Source organism: Aplidium turbinatum, chromosome 3 (assembly GCF_918807975.1).
Source record: "Aplidium turbinatum chromosome 3, kaAplTurb1.1, whole genome shotgun sequence".
Classification (NCBI taxonomy): Eukaryota; Metazoa; Chordata; class Ascidiacea; order Aplousobranchia; family Polyclinidae; genus Aplidium; species Aplidium turbinatum.
Genome location: NC_137474.1, coordinates 25,079,406 through 25,106,480, shown reverse-complemented (window position 1 = coordinate 25,106,480; position 27,075 = coordinate 25,079,406). Strand labels below are relative to the sequence as shown.

The window sequence follows — 27,075 nt, the reverse complement described above, 5'->3', positions numbered from 1 at the left end:
AATCATCATTTGCTAAAAACTCCTTCATTTTAGATCTGAGGTCTGATATCGTTAACTGTTCTTCATCATTCCGTTCAAGATGGGAACACATCTTTAGAAATGCCTGGTCCTGTTCCTCATCCTTAGGTCGCCCAGATTTTAGACGTTTTGCCTCAGGTACTCTGCCGCATTGCAAGGGTACGTTAAATCCACATATAAAATTAACACTACAAGAATGATGGTATAAACAGTCTGCAGCATGCAAATCGCTACCGTAATATTCAATACGACCTTTCATGGCGCATGACCAATTGTCAGAACGTCTCTCACAACACTCTAATATAGTCCTTGTAAAAACATCTGTTTTAACAAAACTAAAGCCAGGTCTGTCCGTGAGAACTCCAGTCCCACAAAACAAACAATGAGTCTTACTGTGGAAATTGCCATCAAAAATTCGAACACTTTGTTTCCCCGTGAGGCAGGACCCACTTTCCTCTCTGTTCGTCTTAAGCTGCAGTGTATATCGATTGGGTTGGTATAACGTTTACGACAGTCTATGTGTACTTTTCGACCAGCTGTCGCAACAGTATTGTCCCCTCTATTAGTACTAGCAGCATTAATCCTATCAGCACCTTTTTGACGCAGTATAGCCTACTGGAGGCTCCAGAAGCTTGAATTTCCTTGTCACAGACGGTAATTTCTTTGCAGGCATTTTTTCTGAACTCTTTTTCCGTGTATCCGTAAACTTCCTCCGGCAATCACGGTGGACCAAAACTTTGCCAGTGTGAAATAATTGCAGTATAAAATTTACTTTTAAATGAGCACCAACACTAACTATAATTTCATAAAAATTGAATAATTCAGTAATTGTATATCCGCCATTTTGAAAAAAATGGCGGAATTTCGAAAATAGCGGATAACTTTTTTTCACCAAAAAATTTTGACGGGGATTTTTTTTTGGTCATTGTACATAATGAACAGAACCAATGTGCAAAATTTCAGCTTTACACCAATTAAGTCAAGGTAAAACCCTTCAACGACTGGACTAGAAGGCGAGGTCCCAACGGTGAATGGAGCAGATGCTGCTATTCGTAAAATGGAACTGTCGCCGGAGATGACGGTAAGAGAAAATGCAACTGGCTCCATTAGCAAGATGATCGAAACCGCATCTACTTTGTACGTGTTGAAAAAGAGAGCCGCCTATCTTGTAGCTTTCACGGAGTTCATTGTATCCAAATGCAAGAAACATGGGTATGTAAAACCAAAGTTAAATGCATCTTATCTAGAGGACGCTTTAAATAGGGTTGTTTCCTACGTACAGAAAGTAGTGTATAGAGATTTGTTAAGTTGTGACGGTCTGCCAGAGTCGATCGATGTGGTAACAAAACGTCTTGCTTCGATCGAAGCTAGCGCTGATAAACAGTGCCTGAGGGAGTTGCGCTCTCTAAAAAAGTATCGTTCTTGTGTGGACACACGGGGGAGACTTCGTATTGAAGGTCGTTTGAGTAAGTCTCCCGAAATAACTGTCGATGCGAAGCATCCTCTTATTTTGCCTTCGAGGCACGCATTGACACGGCTAGTTGTCCTTGACGCTCATTGTGATAGCTATCACTGTGGTGTGCAACAGACACTGTTATCTACTCGCCAACGTTTTTGGATTGCAAATGGTAATTCCTCGGTGAAACATTATTTGCATGACTGCGATCCATGTGCCTTAGAGAAAGCAAAGTGTATCAGGCAGCTTATGTCGGATCTACCATTACCACGAACCACGGCCTATAACAAACCCTTCTTCAACAGTGGCGTAGATTATTTTGGTCCAATGACGTTTGTGGAAGGAAGAAGCCAAAAGAAAGCATGGGGATTGTTATTTACCTGCCTTGCGAGTAGAGCAATCCATGTGGAACTTGTGACGTCACTATCTTACAGTGAATTTGTTTTAGCATTTACCAGATTTGTAGACTTGCGTGGATCTATACGTAACATGTACTCAGATAACGGGACCACATTTCAAGCGGCATCTAAAAGACTGCCAGAAATTCTGGAGTCTTCTGAAATTCAAACTTCTTTGCGAAAAAATGGAATTAACTGGGAGTTCATTCCTCCGTATGCCCGGCCCAGGGAGGGGCCTGGGAAGCAATGGTCAAGCAATTCAAAATTGCCTTTTCCCACGTTATTGGAAACTCATCACGGAAACCCAACTTTGTTGAACTTCTTACATTTACGGGTAGTGCCACAAGAATAGTCAACGAAAGACCTTTAGTCCCTGTCTGTGATGAACGTAAGGATTCTACCGTTATCACCCCAGCCGCACTCCTTAACCCCTTCTTGAGCCCATTTTCATCAGTAGGAAATCCTCATGACCGAGATGAGTTACGGAGAGACTATAGGTATAACCTGGCTCTATCTCACAGTTTCTGGGAGAAATGGATCTCTTTCTATTTACCTTCCCTGCAGGGTAGAAAAAAATGGGCCAGTTTGGTGGTAAACCTACAGCCTGGCCAATTAGTGGTGGTTGGTTGGTGGCCGGTCGATTGGTCGAAAGACATTTGGTCGACAGTCATTTGGTCGACAGACATTTGGTCGACAGGACGTTTGGTCGACAGACAATTGGTCGACAGACATTTGGTCGACAGGACATTTGGTCGACAAGACATTTGGTCGACAAGACATTTGGTCGACAAGACATTTGGTCGACAAGACATTTGGTCGACAGACATTTGGTCGACAGACATTTGGTCGACAAGACATTTGATCGACAGGACATTTGGGTTACAGTTAAGGTTAGGGTAGGGTTAGATTAGAGTTAGGGCTAGGTTAGGATTAGGTTAGGGTTAGTTAACCCTAACCCTAAAATGAATCGTTCTGTCGACCAAATGTCCTATCGACGAAACATCTTGTCGACCAAATGTCTGTCGACCAATTGTCTGTCGACCAAATGTCTGTCGACCAAATGTCTGTCGACCAAACGTCCTGTCGACCAAATGTCCTGTCGACCAAATGTCTTGTCGACCAAATGTCTGTCGACCAAACGTCCTGTCGACCAAATGTCTGTCGACCAAATGACTGTCGACCAATTGTCTTTCGACCAATTGACCGGGTACCGGTTGGTTCCCCAGAAGATATAACTAAGAGAGGGAGGTACCGTCTGGGGAGAGTCCATAAGATCATCCCCCAAATTAGGAAAGGAAAACCGATTGTCCGGCGCGTCAGGGTGGCAGTCTCAGTGGTGGATGAGGCATCGGGTGAGGTCAAAGTGGATCTGGTCCTAAGGGATATATCGTGCGTTGCTCCCGTGGGGAATGCTTGAATGCGTTCTGGACCCGGCCCCGCCCTGGTCTGTTGTTAGCGGGTGTCGTGGAGGCATCTGTACCACCCTTGCCTTTCATTTAAATTTGTAGTGTATTGTAGATATGTACCGCGCAAATCTGTTTAACCTGCGTATTCCTATGTGTCATTCGCAGGGCCCCAATATGCGTAACTCAACAACGTGTCTTAGTAACGTATGCTCTACAGCGATCTCAGTGATCGGCCTCATTATAAGTAGCTAGTTAGTTACTGTGTAATGCATTTGATTTGTTTGCTATTGTGTGTTTCATGAAAATGATGTAAATACTAATCGTGTAAGTATTCGCCAGCGATCTCAGTGATTTGTTTCACCATAAGTAGCTAGTTAGTTACTGTGTAGTGCCTTTGATTTGTTTGCTACTGTGTGTGTCTCATGAAACTAACGTAGATATTAATGGTTAATCGTGTAAGTATTCGCCAGGCCATTGTGGCCAGGGTATCCCAGTGCCTTGCACTGCTATAAAGGATAGTCATCGTTTCTGTGTAGCTTTGATGTACATACTTTCTGTGTATTGCATTTCGGGAATCGACCCTTCTACTTCAACTTTTGTTTGTAATTATGTGCCATAATTAGGGGCCGCAATGTTCCGGCGGGCCAATTGCCCTCTTGTTTAGAATTGAAATTGTGATGAAAACTTGTTTAGAATTGAAATTGTGATGAAAATTTGTTTAGAATTGAAATTGTGATGAAAATTTGTTGACATTGAATTTGCGTTGTTTTTTGTGTTCTGCGTGATGTGGCTTGCCTGGCTGCAAAGAGATTTCACAACTGATTGTCGCTTTTTGCTGCGTGCCGGGAGCCGTTGTTTCTGGTCACAATTTTGCTTTTGTGTTGAGTTTCTTTTCATTATCGAAATAGCAACCAGCTCAGTGGCCGAGTGGTTTCGCCTTCGGCTCTGGTGCTGGTACATCTGAGATCGATTCCAGGTCGGGTCAAACCGAAGACTTTAAAAACGGTACCGATTGTGTTCTATCCTGCATAGCGCAGTGAGAATGAGTCGGGTAATAATGTGATAACATCGTAAACCTGATATAAATTAAAAATGAGCCCTGTCGCTAAAAGACCTTAGCTGTTGTAGAGCGACAATAAATAAAACCATAACATTATTATTATTATCGAAATAGCAAGCTAGAGAAATGCCAATGTGTACCACGGATTTCGGATTTAAGTTATCGTTGTTAAAGCCATTATAAGTTTATACAAAATCAGGTTTTTATCCCAACTCACTAACTCAATAAATAAATCAAGAAACAATTGCAATTATGATTGAGGCAGACCGAGGAGGGATTGTAGGTAGGCAGTGAGCACCTACTCTTGTAACCACATAGGTTGTTGAAAGGCTGGTTAGTTGATAAACTTTTCTGCCAGGAATATTAGCAGTGACGATCGGTGAGGGAAAGCAGTGCTTACCTGAGCGAAAACTATGCAAAATATAATGACTGAATTCTAGGTTTAACTTCTTATTATTTTTATCACGTCTATTTCAACTTGAAAGTTACTGTGTTCGTGACTAGAATTACTCGTAACGCTTGTGAGTAGTCTAAGTCCTCACCAAACCGCATGTCTTGCCTATAAATGCCAATTAACGCAAACGCTCCTGTCAGAAACAATCACTGAGGCTCCAGGGAAATCAACTTGCAAAGTTGCTTTTCCCACGTTCAAAAACGTCAAAAAACGCCTTCGTTTTATCCAATCCTCACTCATTTTGCAAAACGTCACCAGCTGCTTGGCCAATCAGATGTGTTATGGTTAGAGTTGGTTTCCCAGTGACGTCAATGCGTATAATCGCTAGACTATTTCGTCATACGCACAGAATGGTCTCTCGTCACGGTACACAGCACAGCATCATAAAGGCGAAAAGATTGTTGCTGCTTTTTTATGTCTCCTCGCCATGTACTTTAGCCTACTAGCTTTCATAGTCATGCCTTTGCCCTTTTTACAGCGTTGATATAACGTTACTTCGCCAATGAACGTTCAGGTGCGGATGCAATATTTAGTTCGTTAAGCTTCTATACGCAGGAGGAAAACTTATCCAGCTTTTTGTACAAATTGCTTGCGGTTGTAATGTTTAGGCCTAAGCGTTAACTTAGTTTTTGTAGTGTAGGCCTAACTGAATATCTGAGAATGAACATTCATGACGAATTAAATATTTAGACAAGTATTATTCCATGTCTAACACTGGATTTTGGTCCTGCAACGTTAAAATTAAGATTGTTCATGACTTCTAAACATTAAATGGATGTATGATCACGAAATAGGCGAAGCACAATTTGACAGATTTTTAGTTTTGATTTGTTTTGGAAATGCTCTTGGAGCGCACCAAATTGGAAGTGTTTTTCAAAAATTTCTGGGGGAGGCCCCCTAGACCCCCGCTGGAAGTGTTGCCGAAGGCAACACGCCTTCGGGCTTCGCCCGACGGTTACGCCCTTCGTGCCTACTACCTTGCTGCAGCATATTTCCAAGTTGCTTTCCCAACGGTTTAAGCCACCGAACGTCACTGAATAGTAGACACTGGTTATACTTTAAAGGAAGGCACTTGTTGCCAATGGAAATTGACCTAGACTCAAGATTAAACAGTAGGCTACTTTTGTCTATTCAAAGTCTATAAATATATATATATGTACACCAATCAAATATAGTTATTATTATCTGAAGCTTTTACAAATTGTTTCACCTAACGGATCATCAGAAGGTCTTATTCAAATAGAATCAATATTAAAATTCTCTGGTGAACTGCTTTGAAAGTTCATTTTCTTATAAAAATATATATGTACACTGTGCAGGTTATTACTACTGAAGAATTTTTAAAAGATATTGATTACATTATGTAAATCTAGGAAAGGCTATATCAGGCATGTGCAAATTATGATGCACTGGTCAAATCTATACTTGTCACAATCAACAATTTTGCTGTTCATTAAGAATATGTGAATTTAATAAAAAAATTGCCCATTTTTGTGGCTAGTTTTCTAGGATAGACCCAATAAGTTTATTCTAACTTGCCATTGAATGTTTATTGTTTGTCAGTTTAGACTACAGATATACTGGTAAAAAACTTGTTTGTTTACTACTGATAAAAATAGAAAGTTACGTTAAAACAATGAAAACTATTAATACTACAAAAAGTGCTCAATGCCAAGCAAAATAGCAAAGCAGAGCGAATTAAATCAAATATAGTTATTAGTTATTACTATCTGAAGCCTTTACAAATTGTTTCACCTAACGGATCATCAGAAGGTCTGAAAAAACATGCAAACAGTAAAGAATCGATAATTCTGAAAAGATATTAAATATTACAAATGTAATTTAATCTGCCAAAAAAAATCTCTAAACCTGTACTTCCTGAGAAGATATTAAATATTACAGCTGTAATTTAATCTGCAAAGAAAACCTCTAAACCTGAATTCCTGAAAAGATATTAAATATTATAACCGTAATCCAATCTGCAGAAAAAAACTTCAGAATTACTAAGGACAACCTCCATCCGCCACGACAAAGTTTCAATCAATTTGTCCCAATGGAAACCAAGCAACATGATGGCAACATCTATGACATCACAAAGAAGCATACGTTATGTATGTAATCTCCTTTCTTGTTCCACTTAAGATATTTTGAAAAAAGAAAAAAAAAAAAGTTAAAAAAGAAAAAAGAAAGTTACGTTATGTATGTAATCTCCTTTCTTGTTCCACTTAAGATATTTTGCACCAAAATGAAGAAGTGCATTTGACATGACACATTTATAGCCAGGGGCGCGGGAAGTAGGGGTGCTCAAGGGGCTGCAGCCCCCCCTGGAGCTAATTCAGCCCCCCCTGAAATTTTCGATAATTGCTTCAGCCCCCCTCTAGAAAATTCTGACAATTTAAGGTAGGCTACATAACGTTGTAAAGGAGGTGAGGCTCATTGCCGATGCCTTAAACTTCGCTCAAAGTGTTGCAGTTGTAATTCGTGAATCGTATCTTCTAAAGGTAAATCTTTATTCATGTCTTTTTTGGTTCCGATGAAGTTGCCTGCAATTTTCTGAGTTTGTGTCCTACTCGTTGGTGCGTTCGTGCTTCTGCCCTCGCTCGTGTTGTTAATTGCTACCCTATGTTAGAAACGATTCCCCGCCCATTTAATATTATTGTTGTATCTCTGCTCCATTCTATTTTCATGCTTGAGTGACCCGGCCATGCATTAACAATTTTTGCTAGTTGATCTTGCTTTTTACGTTTTGGCATGGACTGGAGTGGTCATTGTTTTATAAATTTGGAGAACTGGAGATTTGGAGTGACTAGGGAATATGTAAGAATTCGGTAAGCAACTGTTTGTTTCGTTTTATTATTGTCGTTTTCAATACACCATTTCTTCTAATAAGTAAGGCCTGCACTTTATCCAGTCTAGGCAGAAAACGTTTTAGACATCATTTATAAAACATACCTTTGCTTGGTGCAAGGTTATGCCTGTCTAGTTAACTCTAGCTAGTTGTGTAATTTGTTTGTTATCCTAGGGTAGTCTTTTCAGGTCTGCCAAGGATTCATTTATGGTATGTGCCTTTGTCTAGCTCACTTTAGCTAGTTGTGTAATTTGTTTAATTATCCTAGGGTAGTCTTGTCAGGTCTGCCAAGGATTCATTTTTGGTTTGTGCCTTTGAGCCTGCCATGCTGTAAAGTTTGTTTGAATTTTGTAATTTGTTTGTTATCCTAGGGTACTCTTTTCAGGTCTGCCTAGGATTCATTTTTTTGGTGTGTGCCTTTGAGCCTGCCATGCTGTAAAGTTTCTTTGAACTTTGTAACTAGTTGTTTGTTATCCTAGGGTAGTCTTTTCAGGTCTGCCAAGGATTCATTTTTTGGTTTGTGCCTTTGAGCCCGCCATGCTGTAAACTTTGTTTAAATTTTGTAAATAGATCTTCACTTTGGGCAGTCTTGTCAGGTCTGCCAAAGATTGAAGCTTCTAAGCCTGTACTCTGTCAGGCCATTGTTCTAGTCAGGTAGAACTGGTTACCGTTAAACCCTGTAATTTTAGTAGGTTGCTTACTGACATTCTCCGTAACATCGTGAAGGTCAATTGTCACCTCACCTAAGGTAAGTACCATACAGATTTTGTTTTTTGTAGCTTGTATATTGCTGTGTGTTAATTATGGCTCGTAAAAAGCCCAAGCAAACCCCAAGACGGGGTAAGCCAAATGGTTATGCTAGTGGCTCAACAGAGCAGCATGAGGCCGCCTCTAATATTAGTGGTCAACATGACAGTAGCGAAGAGCTGCCAGGTCTCGTTGTGTTAGAACAAGAGCTGGTTGAAATCGAGCTTGGCATAACTTCCATCGACATGGAGCTATGCTCAAGTGATGATTTCCTGAGTTCTTCTGAAGTTTTGGAGGTAAAGAAAAGATGCCTTGAACTTCAAAGGAAGCTCTCCCTTAAACGTTTAGATTTACTCAAATGCAAACCACAGCAATCAGGCTCAATAGAATCTAGGATGAACCGTATGGGGGAAAGCATTTATGGTTTGCTTGAAGCATGCTCTACCCTCATTCGAAGCTGTCGAGAGCAATCCAAGCAAGTGTCACATCAAACATCATCTGTAGTTATGGATGCAGGCAGTGACACAGGCAAAGCTGCTGAGTCTAGCAGTCACGTGACACCCCGTGAGAGTGGTGTAAAGATACCACCTGTAAAAGCAGAACAGGGTATCCTTCAGGGCAGCAGTAGTGCTAGTAATATTCTTAATCCTTACACATCTCCCTTTCGCACTGAAGCTAATAATAGTAGTGAATTTCCCATCGTCGTGCCTCAACCCCAGCTCAGTGCAGGGTTTCAAAATGTTCATGGTCCTCGGTTGTCGCTGGAGAAGTTTGACGGCAATGTGTTAAAGTTCTTTAACTTTAAAAGGCGTTTTGAACGATACATTGAGTCAAACTATCTAAGCTTTGAAGATCGCATCGCCTTTTTGGAGGACAATTGTGTAGGCCAGGCCTTGGAAGTAATATCTGGCCTGAGTTGCTTGCAAAATAGTGAAAGAGCATATGGAATGGCATGGGATAGATTGAGAAAAAGGTTTGGCAACCCTGGAAAACTCATGGCCAAAGTGAAGGAAGATTTGCTGCAAGGACCCCCTATTTCAGAGTGGGATGCGCCGGGCCTCACAAAGCTTTGCGACAAGATGTATAAGTGTGAAGTCAGTTTCGATGGCTGGGGTAAGTCCCATCTTTTAAACAGTGATGAGGTGCTTCAACGGCTGTTCCTGCGACTTCCTTATAAGCTAAAGGAGCAGTTCGTTAATGTTAATCACTTAGGATCGGACTGTGCCACGTTTGGTGATTTAAGAGTCTTGGTCGAGGATGCAGCCTCTCGAGCCGACAGCCAATATGGCCATCTTATGCAACCAGACAAAGATGTTAAGAGAGCTCCACAACCATCGCTGGCTCGATCTAATCCGCAAGGTGGCTACAAGCGTGCTTCGGTTTGCACAACCCAAGAGCAGATTTCCCAATCTGCTAACTATAAACAAGAGTCCTGTTGTTTGTGTGCAGAGTCGCATGCCCTATGGAAGTGTGAGATGTTTAAACAAAAACCTGTTGCAGAAAGAAGAACCCTGGTGCAAAAGCATAGGCTGTGTTTCTGTTGCTTGAGATCAGGCCACAGAGTGGTGGACTGCAGATTTAAGAAATCTTGTGCAACGTGTGGATCGAGGCATAACTCACTTCTGCATGTAAACCGTGTGGAAGTGGAAAGTCCCTCTTCCCCGAGGAAGAGCATCTCAGCAACAACGTCCGCAACTGTGCCAGCTACATCTGGGACAACAATTTTTAAGGTTTTACCAGTTAAGGTATGGGCTGGGGACCCCTCCAACTATACCTATACTTATGCTTTTATCGATGAAGGGTCCAGCGTCAGTCTATGCTCCTCAAGCCTCGTATCTCGCTTAGGAGTTGCTGCGACGAAAAGCAATGTAGAGTTGCTGACCACCAATGCTGTCTCCTTTCATGACAAGAAAATTGATTTTTTGGCTGTGCAGGGAATGGAAGAGCAAGCTGTGTTTTCCGTTGCAGATGCTCTGGTGATGGACCAGATTGTGGATGTCAGCCACAGTATCCCCACCGAAGCACTTAGTAGTGCATATAGTCATTTGGAGGACTTAAAGTTCCCTGAACTAAAAGATAGGAAGGTTGAGTTGTTATTGGGTAGCGATCTTCACCAGGCTTATCTTTTGCAGGAAGTTCGTACTGGCGCACCAGGAGAACCATGTGGACTGCACACTCTTCTGGGTTGGACCATTTATGGGAAAGATGGCGGCGATAGGCAACTCAACTCACCAGTAATGGTAAACTTTCTTAGCGTAAAAGAGTCTTGCGATAGAATGTTAAATGTGTTGTTGCAGGATTTTAATGACATCGGTGAGCCACAGGTACCCTGTCCTTCAATTGAGGATAAACGTGCGCTGCAGATCATGCAGGACACAGTGAAGAAGGTGGATGGACACTATTCTGTAGGGTTGCTGTGGAAAGATGAACACCCGGACCTGTGCAATAATCGCTCTATGGCACTCAAGCGCTTAGAGGGAATGAAGCGGCGATTTATTGCTGACCCGGAGTTATTCAATGAGTATCGTGGTAAAATGCAGGAATATGTTAAATGTGACTATGCTGTGCCACTTGAAACTGGTGTGGCAGACACACCAGGGAAGACGTGCTATGTGCCCCATCACTGCACGACCAATGCGGCCAAGTTTAGAGTCGTTTTCGACTGCAGCGCGAAGTTTAAAGGCGTGTCATTAAATGACAAGCTGCTTCATGGCCCAGATCTCACCAATAACCTTGTAGGAACATTGTTTCGCTTCAGGCAACATCCGATCGCTGTTGTGGGCGATATTAAGGCCATGTTTTCCCAAGTACGTGTAGACGAAGGAGACAGGGATGCCTTTCGATTCTTATGGTATCCGGACAATGATCTCAAGGGGGAACCTGTCGACTACCGTATGCAAACTCATGTGTTTGGAGCAAAGTCGTCGCCATGCTGTGCTGCCTTCGCGCTTCGGATGACTGCCAAAGACAATGAAACAGGTGCTGATGAAAACACTGTTAACACAGTTTTAAAAAATGTTTATGTTGACGATATTTGTCATTCATGTGAATCGCCGGATCAGGCTATCGAACTAATACAACAACTGCGTGAACTATTACAAAGTGGCGGCTTCCATTTAACTAAATTCCTGTCTAGCAGTGCAGAGGTCTTGAGTTCTGTGTTGCAGGAAGACTTGGCGTCGAAGGTCGATTTGCCTCAGTGCCAGCTTCCAACGCAGAAAACCCTTGGTGTTGTGTGGAATGCTGCGAGCGATTGCATGGAGGTGAGGGTGAGTATCCAACAAAAGCCTAACACCCGGAGAGGCGTTCTCTCCATGATTTCGCAAACATACGACCCACTAGGTCTAATACAACCCTTCATTTTACCTGCTAGGCAACTCCTGCAGCAGGCATGTGACGCTCAACTTGATTGGGATGAACCCCTTAATGGCCTTGGGCCAGTAAACATTAATTGGGAAGCTTGGTTAAAGGCCCTTCCAGAGCTTGAATGTGTTTCCATCGCTAGAAGCCTGACTCTTTTTGGTAAATGTGCTATCCGCTTTGAATTGCATGGTTTTTGTGATGCCAGTACCAGTGGCTATGGGGTCGTGTTTTATGTTAAAGTGTTTTATGATGATTCTGTAGTAATTTGTAATTTTCTATTTGGCAAGTCTCGAGTGGCTCCATTAAAGCCTGTTAGCGTACCTCGCCTGGAGCTCACTGCTGCTGTGCTCGCTGCCAAAGTCTGCAATTTTATCCTGACGGAGTGTGATTTTAAATTCAATTGTGTTGTCTTATGGACAGACTCAACTGTTGTGCTGCGTTACATTAATAATACTTCGACTCGTTTTCACACCTTTGTGGCTAATAGGCTGAGCACTATTCACATGCTTACCAGTGTCAATCAATGGCATTATGTACCGACTACCTTAAACCCCGCTGATCTCGCGTCTCGGGGAGTTTGGCCTGATAAAGTTAATACCGCTAAGCTTTGGTTCAATGGTCCTAAGTTTTTGCATGATGTCACGAGCAATTGGCCAAACCAGCCCGACTTTGTTGGCGGAATTTCGTCAGACGATCCAGAGGTTAAAAACATTGAACATTGCTCAGCTCAACAACACGCGATTACGGACTCGGACTCTCTCTGTCGGTTGTTTACCCGCTACTCGAACTTCCACGATCTACAAAGAACGGTTGCATGGTTGCTTCGCTTCAAATTGTACCTGAAAAGGAAATGCCGAGATGACTCCTTGACTGTTAAGACAGATTCGCTCAGTGTCGAGGAGATGGACGAAGCTGAAGTTGCCATTGTCACAGCTGCCCAGCATCAAGTGTACCCGACGGTGTTCGCAGTTCTCCATAACCACCCAGGATTCGACGCCCCGGTGGAACTCGTGTCCGACCTGCAGCTGAAGAAGCATGTGGCTTTGAAGGAGCTACAGTCCCTAAACCCCTATGTTGTTAACGGAACGTTAAGAGTTGGTGGGCGATTGCAACAATCTTCTCTGTCAAGCGGAAGAAGGCATCCGATCATTCTCCCACATCAGCACCCAATCACCGATCTAGTGATCATGAGGTATCACGAACGAGAAGGACACATGGGATGCTCACAAGTCCTTACCGCCATTGCTTCCCGTTATTGGATTGTCAAAGGGCGGTCAGCTGTTAAAAGGGTCTTGCATTCCTGTATGAACTGTCGTTTTTGGAAAGCTACCGCCGGAAAACAGCAGATGGGCAACTTCCTGCTCCACGCGTAAACAAATCCATTCCTTTTCAAGCTGCTGGCACTGACCTTCTTGGTCCATTGATGGTAAAGAGCGGCCGCAGCAGTGTTAAGCGATATGTTTGTATTTTTAATTGTTTGGCGACCCGTGCTGTGCACTTTGAGGTCGTGCAATCCCTGGAGGCAAGTGCATTCATTCAAGCCTACCGAAGATTCTGCAGCCGTAGAAACGTTTGTCCTACTGATCTGTACAGTGACAACGGAGGAAACTTTGTTGCTGCAGACCGCGAACTTCGGCAAGGACTCAAGAACCTCCATCAAAAGAAAGTCGCAGATGTCTTACTTCGGCATGAAACGAACTGGCACTTCAACCCTCCGCGTGCCTCACACCAAGGCGGCTTCTACGAAACATTTTTTCGTTTATTAAGAAAATTGATGCGGTCGCTGGTGGGAAACGCTACGTTGGATGAATTCGACTTTCTCACGCTGGTAGCAGAGATTGAAAGAATTTTAAACGATCGTCCCATCACTTCGCTCCCATCGTCACCAGATGATCTGCAAGCCCTGACTCCAAGCATGATACTCACCGGGTCAGCTTGTGACACCCTATCGCCAGATGTTTTTATGAAAGCTGACGGTTATCGACGCTCTTGGAGAAAGACCCAATACCTCACAGACAGGTTTTGGGAACAATGGCTGTTGCAATATCTCGCTCAGCTGCAGCCCCGACAAAAGTGGTTTGGCACATCTCCAAGCTTGAAACCAGGCGATTTGGTACTGGTAACGGACGAGGCAACTAAACGTGGGCACTGGCCCAAGGCTATTGTAAAGGAAGTTATGCCGGACACTAATAAACTTGTCAGACGCGTGCGAGTAAAGGTTGCTGACGGTACAGAGTTTGTTCGCGATATCAGAAAGATCTGCCTGCTAGAGGGCAGTATGGACTTTTAAAATGACAATTTTGTTTTCTAGGCTGGCTGGTTGGCACGATTGCACAACTGACATTGCTCATGCTGCTTAGGTTTCATATTTGAATTGTATTGCGTGTTTGTGTTTATTTTACTATTATTATTCTTGTGCTCCTCACTACCGCAGCTAACGCGGTGTCGTCGATGCATTTGCATCCAGCAGTTCTGCCATAACTGTTATTGACTCCCATTAATAGTGTTGTTTCTATTTGCATCCTGCAGTTATTTACACTGTAGCAGTCTAGCTCTGTTTTTGGTCTGACTATTTCACACACCTGTCTCACTACTAATGCTTTTGCTATGTGCGATATTATTTTTTGTGTTTTGTCAATTCATTGCTTAATTATCACGACTCGACTTAACAGTCGCGTGTTTTTTCTGGTAGCCTACTTTTGCTCTGACGTTAATGTCACTTGCGCTGGTCATAGCATTGTGCAGTATTAGGTTGTATGTGTGCTTTTGTTTATGCCATATCCCCACTTCTGCCACTGGTACCATGTATGCTATCATTTGTTTTTCGTGTATCCGTTTATGCTGACTTCCAGTTGTCGGTAGACTTATGTTTTTGTGCTTAATTTTAGCAATCGCTAAGCATGTTGGTCAAAAGGGTTTTTTAACTCCTCTTGGGCGTGTCTTCGATGTCCTTCTGTAGGTTACTGTTATGCATGTTCTATTAAGTTTGTGTGTAATGCAAGCCAGCCTTTGTGTTGCAATTGTGATCCTTGCTAACCGCGAATATTTTTGATTCTGGTCGACATTTGCATAATTCATGTTAATTGTCGTTTATGTGGCCACCTTGTGGCAATTAATTGGTTTGTGTTTTGCTTCGTTTTAATCGTTTTACATTGGTAAAACCCTCATTTGTTAAACTCTGGTTTTGGGGGTGGGTATGTTAGAAACGATTCCCCGCCCATTTAATATTATTGTTGTATCTCTGCTCCATTCTATTTTCATGCTTGAGTGACCCGGCCATGCATTAACAATTTTTGCTAGTTGATCTTGCTTTTTACGTTTTGGCATGGACTGGAGTGGTCATTGTTTTATAAATTTGGAGAACTGGAGATTTGGAGTGACTAGGGAATATGTAAGAATTCGGTAAGCAACTGTTTGTTTCGTTTTATTATTGTCGTTTTCAATACACCATTTCTTCTAATAAGTAAGGCCTGCACTTTATCCAGTCTAGGCAGAAAACGTTTTAGACACCCTATCCTGTTGCAATGTCTGACCGACATGGCAGAAGATAGTGCAATGAGAGGAGTGGCACTTGCAAAGATATTCGGCTTGGTAAAACAAGCACGCACGATGTGGCTTTATTTTGCGATTACCTGCAGCGGTGAAGTTTTTCAGCCAGCAGAAGCCGTCGCAAGACGGTTCCAAAACAAGAAGATCTCTGCTTCTACAATCTACAGTAGGGTGGTCCCGAAAGGTATGGGAAAATTTTTTTTTATTTGAAACATTCCGACCACCCTACAATTTTTTTACATAGGCTAAAAGAAGGTAACAAGCTAAATTTCAGAAAAATTGGTTAATATTTAGAGGTGCCACACGAGGTTGCAAATCGGGTTAAGGGTGCTTATTTCAGTATTTCAATTTGATACGATTCCCTAATGATTCGAAATCTTTTTTTTGGCACTGCCGACTCGAAATAAAAATTCCCCAGATCACAATTTTTCTCTTCAAGCAAATTCTTTTTACACCCAAATCAATGAGTATTGCGTAATTTCTTCGATGGCTAGAATTTGAAAGCGAAGCCAAGAACTTGCAAGATAGCAAGCATAGCGAACAAGTTGCAGTTCTAAATTGAATATGCTACTTCTATGAAAAAGAAGAGGCAGGAGGAGTTTATAGACTAACAGAAGGTTAACTTTCATGCACTAATTGGTCCTTCAACAATGAGCACTGATCGTAGTGTACTGATGAAGTTGTGAACGTTTTTCTTTCTATGTTTTTCAGATGGCTAGCAACAGTAATAATAGTAGTAGGCCTATCGGTGGTGCAAAGCCCAAAACCAGAAAGGACACTTATGTTTGGTTGATTGGTCCCACTTCCAAGGAACTGTCTGGGAGAAAGCTTCCTTTTACTAGGGAAGTCCTTAGCGTGTTCTTCCATCTCCACAAGATTGAGAAGGTAACCATCAAAGAAACTTGCAAAGAAGTTATCAAATTGTGCATTCCATTCTGGGAGAGAGCCAGGATTATAACATGCACAGAAATACAAGCAAGAGAAAGACTGGAAAAGTTATTTCTGCAATGGAAAGGACTCCAAAAGGCGGCTTTAAGGAGAACAGATACACAGATGAAGAAAGAAGAAAAGTTCAGTGCCGATCTTGACAAACTGTTTGACATAGCACACGCGAAAGCACTGGATCTGACTACTATTGAAGAAGACCGTGCTTTTCTGATGGCACAAAGAGATGGACGAAGAGGTTTCCTAGGTTTAGTTGATCACGTACTTGCTGCGAAAGAAGCACAAACTGTCAAGCGGAAACAAGAGGAGCAAGCTCGAGCTGAAAAGGCAAAAGTATCATCTTCTGCAGTGCAAGCATGTTATCAAGAAGATATCTCAACATCGTCATCAGAGTCTGAAAATACTAAACAGTGTGAACAGTCCAGTTCTTCAGAAGTACAGACACCAAAAAAGGAAATGTACAATTACAGCTAGAGCGAAGAATGTGATCTATCCAGGACTAGCACAAGCTCTGGACCGAACCAAAGTCAGTGACAGAGCAGCTGTTCATATCATTGCTGCAACACGCAACAGCTCAAAGGTTAGGCCACAATGTGGATGAATTGGCCATTAATCGAAAAACTATCCGTCAGTCAAGAATGTCACTAAGACAAGAAGCTGCTATTTCCAGTAAGGACAATTTCAGTCTTGTTGTGCATTGGGATGGAAAGCTAATCCCAGACACAGCAGGGTGTCAGGACAAATAGGCCTACGATAGGTTACCAGTGATTGTATCGCATGATGATACAGAAAAGTTGCTTGCTGTACCAAAGTTGACGAAGTGGATCTGGACAATCGATAGCTTTGGCAGTCAAAGAAGTCCTGAATGATTGGGTACTAGAAGACAATGTTGTAGCAATGAATTTTGATACAACTAGCAGCAACACAGGAAAAAGGAATGGAGCATTTCATCTTCTTGAGGTCCAGCTAGAGAAGGAACTTCTATGGTTGCCGTGTCGGCACCATCAAGGCCTGACATCGAGATTTTCAAGCAGTTTCAAGCGCGCTGGCCACATCTCAAGCAAGATGATTATGAAACCGCAGCAAGTGAACCTTCAGTGGAGATTTATATCGCACCAGAACGTGATTCCTTGTAGATGTCTGCAAAGAAATATCTATGCAAACAATAACCAAGAGAACATTACAGAGAATTTATGGAACTGATCATCCTCTTCCTTGGTGAATTGCCAGATCAGGGTGTTTTGGTTATCAGAAAGCCCGGAGCTTTCCACAGAGCGCGGTGGATGAGCAAGGTCCTTTATTCTCTCAAGATTTGGATGTTCCGGGCACAAGTAAAGCTGACAGCAAAGCAAAAGAAAGGGCTTGCAGAAGTTGTTCTGTTCGCAGTGTTGGTGTATTTCAGAGCCTGGTTTGATGCACCGGTAGCATTTTCAGCACCAGCCAATGACCTGGCCTTCTTGAAGAATTTGAAAGCTTATGCCCCCATCAACAGCAGTGTCTCCAAAGTGACATGCAGAAAATTCCTGAACCATCTTTGGTACCTGAGTGAAGAAGTTGTGGCATTTGCATTCTTTGATGATGGTGTTGGTGAAGAGAGGAAGCAAAGAATGGTTAAGAACCTTAAAAAGCCTGGAAAGAGTAGTCGTGCCGTGAAAGCCAGCTTGAAGATGGAAGAAATTGAAGCAAGTGAGATAGAAGACATTGTTTCAGTAAAATCTATGCAGTTTTTCAAAGCTCTGAATTTGTCGACAGATTTCCTGTCATTGCCATCGTCACTGACGTGGCTGTCAAATGATGGTTGCATTGCAGGAAAAAAGAAAGCAGCACAGTTTCGAGTGCTTTACGACACAGCTGAGAGAGGAGTGGCTCTAATTCAGGAGTAGCCTATATCCAATATCCATGTTCTGACAAAGGATGAGAAACAAAGACAATGCCTCAATTATCCAAGACAATTATCCGTTTTTTCATTTATTCCGTCCAACTGAAGGGCATGCCTAAATCGTGGTGTGCTCGTTTTTAGTTTGGTTTAAGCTGGTAGGTTATGGATATTGAAGACAAAGTTGTGACTAGTGTCAGTCTGTCAGATAGGCTAGACCGAGCAGATTTTTAATTTTCAAAATTCTGTTGATTGGGTGAAGTGTCAATCTGCTATTGCCTGGAGGGGTCATTTTCTAGGCCTTAGGGTACCAGTACGGTATGTTTGTTTGTTGGAGAGAAATAGTTAATTTCATTATAAACTGACGGTCCGAGTTTATTCATAATAAAAACATACTTGAGTTTAGTACTAATCAGCTGGAAGCAGCGAATGACCAATGAGATTAGTAGGCTAACACTGGTAGGTAGGCTAACAATTACACATCATTTCTACTCGTGCCAATGTATAATGCTACCAAGTCTTTTTCATATCTCATTGTGCATATACCTGAAACTAAGTACTTGTGCTTGAATGTTATAGGTAATTCAAATTGTTTAGTAATATGGGGTTTACCTGTTGCGTTCCTAATTGTAATACTGGTTATCGTTTATCTCAAAATAATAGACCAAAAGTGTCACTTTTTCGATTTCCTCGCAATCAAGATGCAATTCAAGCTTGAATTAAAGCTATTCCTAAAGAACAATATGCAGTCACTTTCTCCAGTAGAGTTTGTGCAAAACATTTTTATGATTCAGACTTTATAACAAGTAGCCTACTACCGATGTCCGGGAAAGAAGAGTTGCAAAAAGAGAATTGTTGCAACTGAAAAAACTTCGCCTAAAGCCGTCAGCTGTACCAAGAATATTTCCTGGTTTACCTGGTTATCTGACAAAGCAACCGCCACCTAAAAGATCCACTTCTACATCCACAGCGTCTGCAAGACTGAAAAAGGAAAATGATTTAACAACTAACCGAACAATTTACAATTCAAGACTCCTTTAATGATTTGAATACTCAACTCCTTCAATCTTGGTTTGAAAAGTGATGAATGCACTACTAGATGAAATCTTCTTTGTTGTTGCTGTCTCCGTTGACAATCATGTTTGCAACAGGTATTTATGTCTGCATAAATTGTTTGTGATGAGAGCTGGGGTAATGATATTCTTGACATGCTTTAATTTGTCACTAGACCCAGGGTAGTTCCCGTGCCATTAATGGGTAATAGTTTGCGCATGTGCGCGCCTATTTGACCGGCGCCTAACTGTCTGCACCTAAAAGACGTCGACCCTTGTAAGTTGGGTGTACTTTTATGCAGTTTGAATGTACAAATTTATTGGACAAAAGGTGTAATTGTATTGGTGGTAATGTTTTGCTTCACATAGTTCAAATTAACTAACAATGTACTCTTTTATTTAGAAAAATGTTCATGGATATGTGCGGGAACAACAAATCGTCAAGTTGCATTGTGCATCCTACAAGGAAAGAAAAGCATTTGTGCCTATTATTTGACTTCACACACAATTTTAAAAATATTTTTAATAATTTTCTGAATAGAAAGAGAATGCACTTTCCTCCTGTTGGTGAAGATCATAGACACATCCTTTGTGAAAAATGCACTGCTTATTTTCAGCATGTAAAACGCTTGTATGCTCTTGAGGAACACAAGGCTCTGAAGGCTGCATTTGCACTGAGGAAAGCATCGCTCAATCCCAGCACCATAGCACGTACATCACCTGGCAACATGCTTTAAGTAAGTAAAGTTGTAAAATATGGTATTAATGACAAAGAACCATCTGTGAATTGAGTATAGAACTCACTGCCTTGTAATGCATACACATACACATAAATGGTGCTCAACTGGTGTAGTTTCTGTCTTGTATGCAGAAAGGTTTTGTCCGGATGATATGAGCATTGAGCACAACAACATTATAAAATAGCATTTGAAATTGGTCGGTTATGACATCACAAAGACATATATAAAAGGAAGACTTCCATTCGTAAACATGAATCATTACTTTCCCACAGCTGTACTATTCCTGCTAGTAATTTAGGTTAGCACTATTACTGGAAACTGTACGAAATTAAAGTCATAGAATAAAAAATACTGAATAAGACTATTTTTGCCAGCCGCAAGCCAACGATGGCCTTTGCTATTTTCAGGTGTGTTCTGTGAATCAACTGCACATGCCTTGGAGTTGTATGCTGAAAGCAATGCTGGGTTCCTGGAAACATCAAGATTTGTAAACTTCATACCTAACATTTGGAAAATCATGTCCGTTATATCACCATTTAAGGGTGTGTCATGTCACTACATACTGATCAATGGCTCCGAGAGGGGGGGAGAAGTCGGGCTACTTTCCCCCTAGCATAACATTGTAAAAGAAAAACGAGTAGTTTTTTGTTTTGTCACTTTTGAGGGGGTCCCATTTTTACTACTAAAATAAAAATTTATCAACTTAAAAATATTTGAATGAAATGCGTAGTTACAAGTATTTTTCGATCATGGTAGCCTAGATGCTACTTTAGATGTTTCTTGTCAAGAACAAACCATTCTTGTATTGAGTCCGGCTGTGTTAAACTGCTTCAACGCGTGAAATCTGTTGCTGTTAAGCCTGCTGACCTCTGTATCACTGAACGTTTTATCTTGTTCTAACTTGAAAACTAGTGCTGCTTTGGCTAAGCGTGTATTATGTTTGCTTGACCAACTGTACCTTGACATGAAAAACTGCGTTTGCCAGGCATATGATAATGGATCCAACATATTTGGAAAAGTGTCCAAGCAAGATTGAAGGAAGTAAACCCTTCTTGCCTATTTTCTGCTTAAGGATGTCATTGCTTAAATGCACTAGAGTTGGAGTTCATGGTGTGCAGTGTTGTCCAAATATTACATCAGTTTTAAGTACCGTAGTCTAATTGATCAACTATAAGCTTATGTCATTTTCAATTGCAGCCAAGCCAGATAGGAAAATCTAAAGAAAGTTATCCCATTTCCAAGCAGCCTACCTGAGCAGTTTCAAACCAGTGCTTCTCTGTATTATGTAGACCACAGTCCTAAGCGAGATTCACTCTACTAACCTATTTATGCAGAGTTAAAGAGCTGTGCAATGTTTTTCGGCCCCAGAGGAGGCCCACACGACGACGACAAATGGACAATAAGCTGATGGAGTTAATGGATTTAATGGAGTTGGTCAAGATGTAATCGAAGTTACAGAAAGCTGGAAAGAGTTGACTACTCGCAAGCTTAAGTTGTTATGGGAACTATGAATTGAAAAATTTTTTTTTTTTTTTGGGGACGGAACGCTCCAACAACTCCGCTTCACCAGCTCAATCTTACAAACGAAATTTATTCTACTGTACGCTATGTTGCAAAGGATTTGCTAGCTGTTGGTAGTTTGTTCACAAATGTATCAACAAACTCAAAGATATCGATAAGTTTGAAGTCCTATGGAAATATCATTGTATGTCTGATGTGTAGTTGCAAGCATGTGAAACAAATTTAAACAAGTTGTACAACAATGACATTTTAGATGAGTTTGTAGGCTACTTTTGAAAGAAAGCTACCTAGCAAACTTGAGCTGCAAACCGGAACGCATCACCCCAGGCTCATGATATCTGCTCCAGGAAATCATTGATTGCAACCTTCGAAACACTTTTCCAAATAATTTTGTTGCTCTAAAAATTTGTTACGTAAACCAGTCCCTCCAATGGTTGCAAGTTGAAAACGTGGTTTTAGCACACAGAAACTTGTAAGAATTGTTTACGCTCCACCACGACTCAAAACCGAGTGAACAGTTTATGCATGTTGTGCATCAAATTAGCCCTTTCAAAATCTTTATTATTTGATCCTGTGATCCGTAACTTTGCATTGCAAAAGGTTCGGAATGGATTGAATGCTTTTTGAGCTATTTTCATTGCCCGCACTGTGTCTGTGTGTTTACAACTCTTCCTCTATCTACTGTACAGTAAGTTATACTAAAATTACCACCTATAACAATTTCGATTCACAACACGACTGGAGCCAACGCAGATGCAGTGACGCAGACTTGTCAAAGGAGGAGACGTTATCACCGACCCAAAGGCGATTCTTCCAGGATTCCACACAACAAACAGACAAGAATTCATCAGCAAATACGCCCACACTGCCCAAACACCAGAGAGTTTGCACAAATTACGGCATTCTTTGGATATGGTGCATTTTTCTTGGAAGTGTCTTTATTTGGGGATAGAGAATCGTTTTGGTACGGGACCTAAATTATCCTCTTAACGGCCATGGCCAAAGGCACCATGTATGAGATGTGCATGTGAACATCATATAACTTCACTGCGATTCTTTCAAGAGAAAATATTGAGCAAGAATGGCGATTTTGCTGCAAGTGTAGTCGAGTGATTTTTGTTGATTTTCATATTGAAAGAAGTTTTTTCTTATAAATATATACGCTGTTTGAAATCGAAACTTTAAAGGAATTCGATTTCACGATGAGAAAAGTAGCCAAGTTCGGCTTAAGACACATGATGCAAGGCATGATACAAATTCGTTACTTGTATTTCTGCTGAAAAATGTTTTTTTAGGGTCCGCTTTTAGTATTGTTTCCCGACCAGTCATGATTTCTCTCGGAGGCCCTGATACTGATATCGCAAATTTTACATATATGTAAAGCAGACTTCGCACAACCAACAACAGCTTTTCTGCGAAACAGAGGTCAGTGGAAGAAGGTAAAAACAGTGAACCAGCATATTTGGATCAATCTTATTGGTGCATACGACCCTAAAACTGTTTTAAAGTGTATTATGCTTCCTGTCCACAACATTACTTGTGAAAATTTTCTGTTTTTTTTCAATCAAATGAGATCATGAGCAAGTGGTAGAATCACTATCACCAGCAACTATTCCAACACATTAATAGCCAAATTCAGGACTTGTAGATTACATGTGCTTGTGTTAGTGCCGAAGGCTTAGTCTAATGAGAACCTTATCGTCTCGTTCCCCGATGCTTGGATCAAGTATGGGACTCACCTTTACCTTTTAGATTACATGAGGAAACATTTGCTACTGATAGCGGTTTGACATGTTACTTTCCAGGCGTTGCACTCTCTTATAAACGGTTACATAGTAATGCAATGTTATTGATGACATTTTTTCTTTTTTGTTTGTGAAATGCTCACTTAACTCACCGCATTGTGTGTTTTGAAGGTGTAGCAAAAAAGGATGACATGTGCATGCCAATGAAATTTCCTAAAGAAGGAAAGGATCAACCTCCCATCATGTGCTATCTTGCAGCTGCAGTTGATATATTTATCACCATTTAAGGGTGTGTCATGTCACTACATACTGATCAATGGCTCCGAGAGGGGGGGAGAAGTCGGGCTACTTTCCTCCTAGCATAACATTGTAAAGGAAAAACGAGTAGTTTTTTGTTTTGTCACTTTTGAGGGGGTCCCATTTTTACTAATAAAATAAAAATTTATCAACTTAAAAATATTTGAATGAAATGCGTAGTTACAAGTATTTTTCGATCATGGTAGCCATTCTGTGAAGTGTGTTCTTCTCTCTCCTCTGACTACTACCTTAACGTGGTGAGAGAGTTTCCGTACCTCAATGACCTCTAGAGCTGTACTGGCGGGAGCTAACTGCTCCCAGAAGGGTCACTCATGCCAGGTTGGTCGAAAGGTAGAGGTCAGACAAAACGTAGTCCAAAGTCCCCAACGGCGGAACAGGCGGATAAAGCCAGCCAGGCTCAACGACTGTGAAGGCGGATGAAGGCTGCAGCATGCCACCAGCTCCAATCGTCTTGGTTTGCCTTGCCATTGGATAAAGCTGATGGTTTTGTCAAGTTTATGTGTGCTTGTTGAGTGTGCGCCAGCAAGTCCACGCTAATCAATTCACGCACAGGCGTCTTCGCAAGACACTCAAACCTAACGGCGATCGATAATGCATAACGGGAACAGGCAAGTGAAAGCTGGAAGTTTCTAGTGCGGAACCGACACGTTAGTGGTGGTAACTTGATTCAGTCGCTCTATCTTTTGGAAGAAGCAGGAATGATGTTCGTCAGCAGTTATCACGACTGAGCAGCCCTCTTTAGGATCCACTCTGCTCACCCTGAATAGGGAAAGGGCTAGAAAAGGTGCCCTGAACATAGTCTGCTTCAACTCAACCTGTCTGGAAAACCGCGTCCAGAGGGTTCACCTTACCTGCGGTCGAAAAACGAAATATGTAACTATGAAATTTGGAACCTGGAATGTTAGGACTCTAATGGATAACTCCAGCTCAAATAGGCCAGAAAGACGAACTGCTATCATTGCTCGTGAACTACAGCGTTTCAACGTTGACATCGTGGCTCTTAGCGAAACCAGGAGAGATGGAGAGGGCCAACTACTTTTTTCTGGAAGGGCTATGATCTTGTACATCCGAGAATCCACGGCGTAGGTTTTGCGATTAAAAATTGCCTCCTCCCAAAGCTGACAGAACAGCCAGTTGGAATAAACGCTCGACTGATGACACTCCGAATCCAATTGGCTAACAATCAACATGCAGCTGTTATCAGTGCTTATGACCCCACACTTGATGCAGAGGATGCAGTCAAGGAAGCTTTCTATAACCAACTTGATCATGTTCCTTCCCACACTTTACGAGAAGAAAAAGTTATTCTTCTTGGAGACTTTAATGCAAGAGTCGGAAAACAAGTGGATCTCTGGAGAGGTACAATTGGAAAAGAGGGAGTGGGAAAGGTCAACTCTAACGGAACCCTTCTTCTCACTAAGTGTGCAGAGCACAACCTGGTGATAACCAACACTTTATTTCGCCAAAGAAACCGCCTGAAAGTTTCTTGGCAACATCCGCGGTCAAAACATTGGCATCTCATCGACTATGTGATTGTAAGATCTCGTGACCAACAAGATGTGCTCCTTACTAGAGCTGTCACTGGAGCCGATGAGTGCTGGACAGACCATCGTCTCATTGCATCGATTCTAAAGATAAGACTACATACTAAATTAAAACACCACGATCAAGCAAAAGTTCCACAAAAATACAATATTGAAGCTCTTCAGGACACGAAGTCACGTGAGACTTTTCAACAGTGCCTCCAAACTCGTCTTCAGGAAAATTCGATTTCTGACTCTGTTGAAGATTGCTGGAATCACCTTAAAACGGCTATTCTCGACACATGCAAAGAAACTATTGGTCATAAGAAGAAGAACCACCAAGATTGGTTCGATGAGAACGATAAAGTTCTTAGGGAACTAATCGATAGAAAGCGAGAAACCTTTATCACGCTCCAGAATGACCCTCAATCTGATATAAAACGTGACCTGTACAAAAAATGTAAGGCTGAAGTCCAAAGAACTACTCGTATTCTCAAGGATGAGTGGTGGGAAAAGAAAGCCCACGAAATGCAACAGCTGGCAGATGCCAATAACACACATGGCTTTTTTAATGCAATGAGAGAAGTCTACGGACCATCCACGCATGGACAATCCCCACTGAGAAGTAAGGATGGAGAAACGATACTTAAGAGCGAAGCCGAAATAAGATCTCGATGGAAGGAACATTTTGAGGAGCTTCTCAACCATACAGCTGTTATTGACAAATGCGTGATTGACATTATTCCCAACATGACACAAGAAGACTCTCTTTCTGATAGGCTTCTTCCACGTTGTTGTTGTGTGGGGATGGGATGTAGGCTATTGTGTGGCTTCGTTGCTGAGGAGGCTGTAGTACTCCCAGTTAGCCATTCTGAAGTTCCATCGCTTAACAGGCTTGCTCGGGACAGGCATTGTGAGCGTTGGAGCCGTGATGAGTGAGGGTCAATGTTGGGACTGGGGGAACCTGTCTAGCACACGTCTGTCCGGTTAGCAATTATCGGGGTCATCACTTGCAAAATTGGAAAATGTAGCCTACTGCAAGTATCTGAAAAGCATTTGCCTCTATATCATCACCTTTATGCTCGTTGGACATCAGTTCACATTCGTGATATTGAAGCATTTGAGCAAACTGATTCCACTTTGAAGACACATTTTGCTGAAGGGAATGTGGTTACAAAATCCGGTAAGAAGTTTTGTGCAATGGCGCTTGACCGGAATCATGAGCAGTGCAATGCCGTTGTTAAAGGTGAAGGAGGTACTATAGATTTATTTCAAAACGAAGAAGCTTTGAAACGATGGGTGATTACTCAACCAATGATTGTAGAAACGGTGACAAAATTTCATGATTAAATTGGCTTTAGTGACGAAAATCTCCAATGGCTACATCACAAAGAAAGTAAAGGTTATCACGAGAGGTTTCGTGAAGAATTGATTTGTTTGGTACAAACGTTTGAAAAGCTTGGCAACTCTTTCAACGACTCGTCTGGAAAACTTTTGGCAATGTGCTCAAGGCAAGCCTTCAATGATGAAGGTGTGCAACAGCTTCTAAACCATCATAACTTTGGGAAAACAAAATTTGAATCGTTTGGATCTTCCAGTTTTCTTGAAGATGAAAATTTTGGAGAACCAATAACCAAAGTATCGTTAGACTTGTTCGACAAAACGCGAACACCAAAGAAGAACACACAACCCATAGTCAAATACAAATCATCCCTTCTTCATAGAGTTTTACTTCAAGCTATGTTCGTGGCAAAGATGCTTGCTGTCCTGTTCTTCAAGCACGAAGTATCATTGTACCCTATAGCATTATCTGCGAACGGTTTTTTGAGATCTACAACAAAATTGGCTCTCCTCACAGTTTTAGAACGTTTTGGATGTCCACAGTGTACTGTACCAAGTCGCAACGTCTATGTTATAGACGGTTCAGCACTCATGCAAATAATAAAACCCAGAGGTAATGTGAAAGCATTTGAAGAATATATTTTTTAAATCGTTATCCCTTACGTTACTGGCAAGGCAGCAAAGTACAATCGTGTTGACATTGTCTACGATGTAT

The 27,075-nt window shown here is 41.7% G+C and overlaps 3 protein-coding genes across 3 annotated transcripts; all 3 read left to right on the top strand.

Moving 5' to 3' along the window:
• The first annotated feature begins 1,075 nt into the window (after nt 1-1,075).
• On the top strand, nt 1,076-2,224 carry LOC145766650 (uncharacterized). Its single transcript, XM_082578364.1, has one exon. It carries the CDS (start codon nt 1,076-1,078, stop codon nt 2,222-2,224), a length of 1,149 nt encoding a protein of 382 aa, XP_082434490.1.
• Nucleotides 2,225-8,443: 6,219 nt separating this feature from the next.
• On the top strand, nt 8,444-14,040 carry LOC145766649 (uncharacterized). Its single transcript, XM_082578363.1, has 3 exons — nt 8,444-11,909; nt 12,171-13,052; nt 13,145-14,040. The coding sequence occupies exons 1-3, from the start codon at nt 8,444-8,446 to the stop codon at nt 14,038-14,040; spliced, it is 5,244 nt and encodes a 1,747-aa protein (XP_082434489.1).
• Nucleotides 14,041-24,650: 10,610 nt separating this feature from the next.
• On the top strand, nt 24,651-26,369 carry LOC145766648 (uncharacterized). The gene is made up of 2 exons (XM_082578362.1): nt 24,651-25,833; nt 26,116-26,369. Exons 1-2 carry the CDS (start codon nt 24,651-24,653, stop codon nt 26,367-26,369), a joined length of 1,437 nt encoding a protein of 478 aa, XP_082434488.1.
• The last annotated feature ends 706 nt before the right edge of the window (nt 26,370-27,075 follow it).

Bases quoted from the DNA above. Each gene is read 5' to 3' on its own strand.
- LOC145766650 (XM_082578364.1), top strand. From the start codon at position 1,076: ATGGAACTGTCGCCGGAGATGACGGTAAGAGAAAATGCAACTGGCTCC.
- LOC145766649 (XM_082578363.1), top strand. From the start codon at position 8,444: ATGGCTCGTAAAAAGCCCAAGCAAACCCCAAGACGGGGTAAGCCAAAT. The intron at 11,910-12,170 runs GTAAATGTGCTA...TCTTATGGACAG, and splicing joins TAGAAGCCTGACTCTTTTTG to ACTCAACTGTTGTGCTGCGT. The intron at 13,053-13,144 runs GTATGAACTGTC...TTCCTTTTCAAG, and splicing joins TAAAAGGGTCTTGCATTCCT to CTGCTGGCACTGACCTTCTT.
- LOC145766648 (XM_082578362.1), top strand. From the start codon at position 24,651: ATGACACTCCGAATCCAATTGGCTAACAATCAACATGCAGCTGTTATC. The intron at 25,834-26,115 runs GTAGGCTATTGT...GTTGGACATCAG, and splicing joins TTGTTGTGTGGGGATGGGAT to TTCACATTCGTGATATTGAA.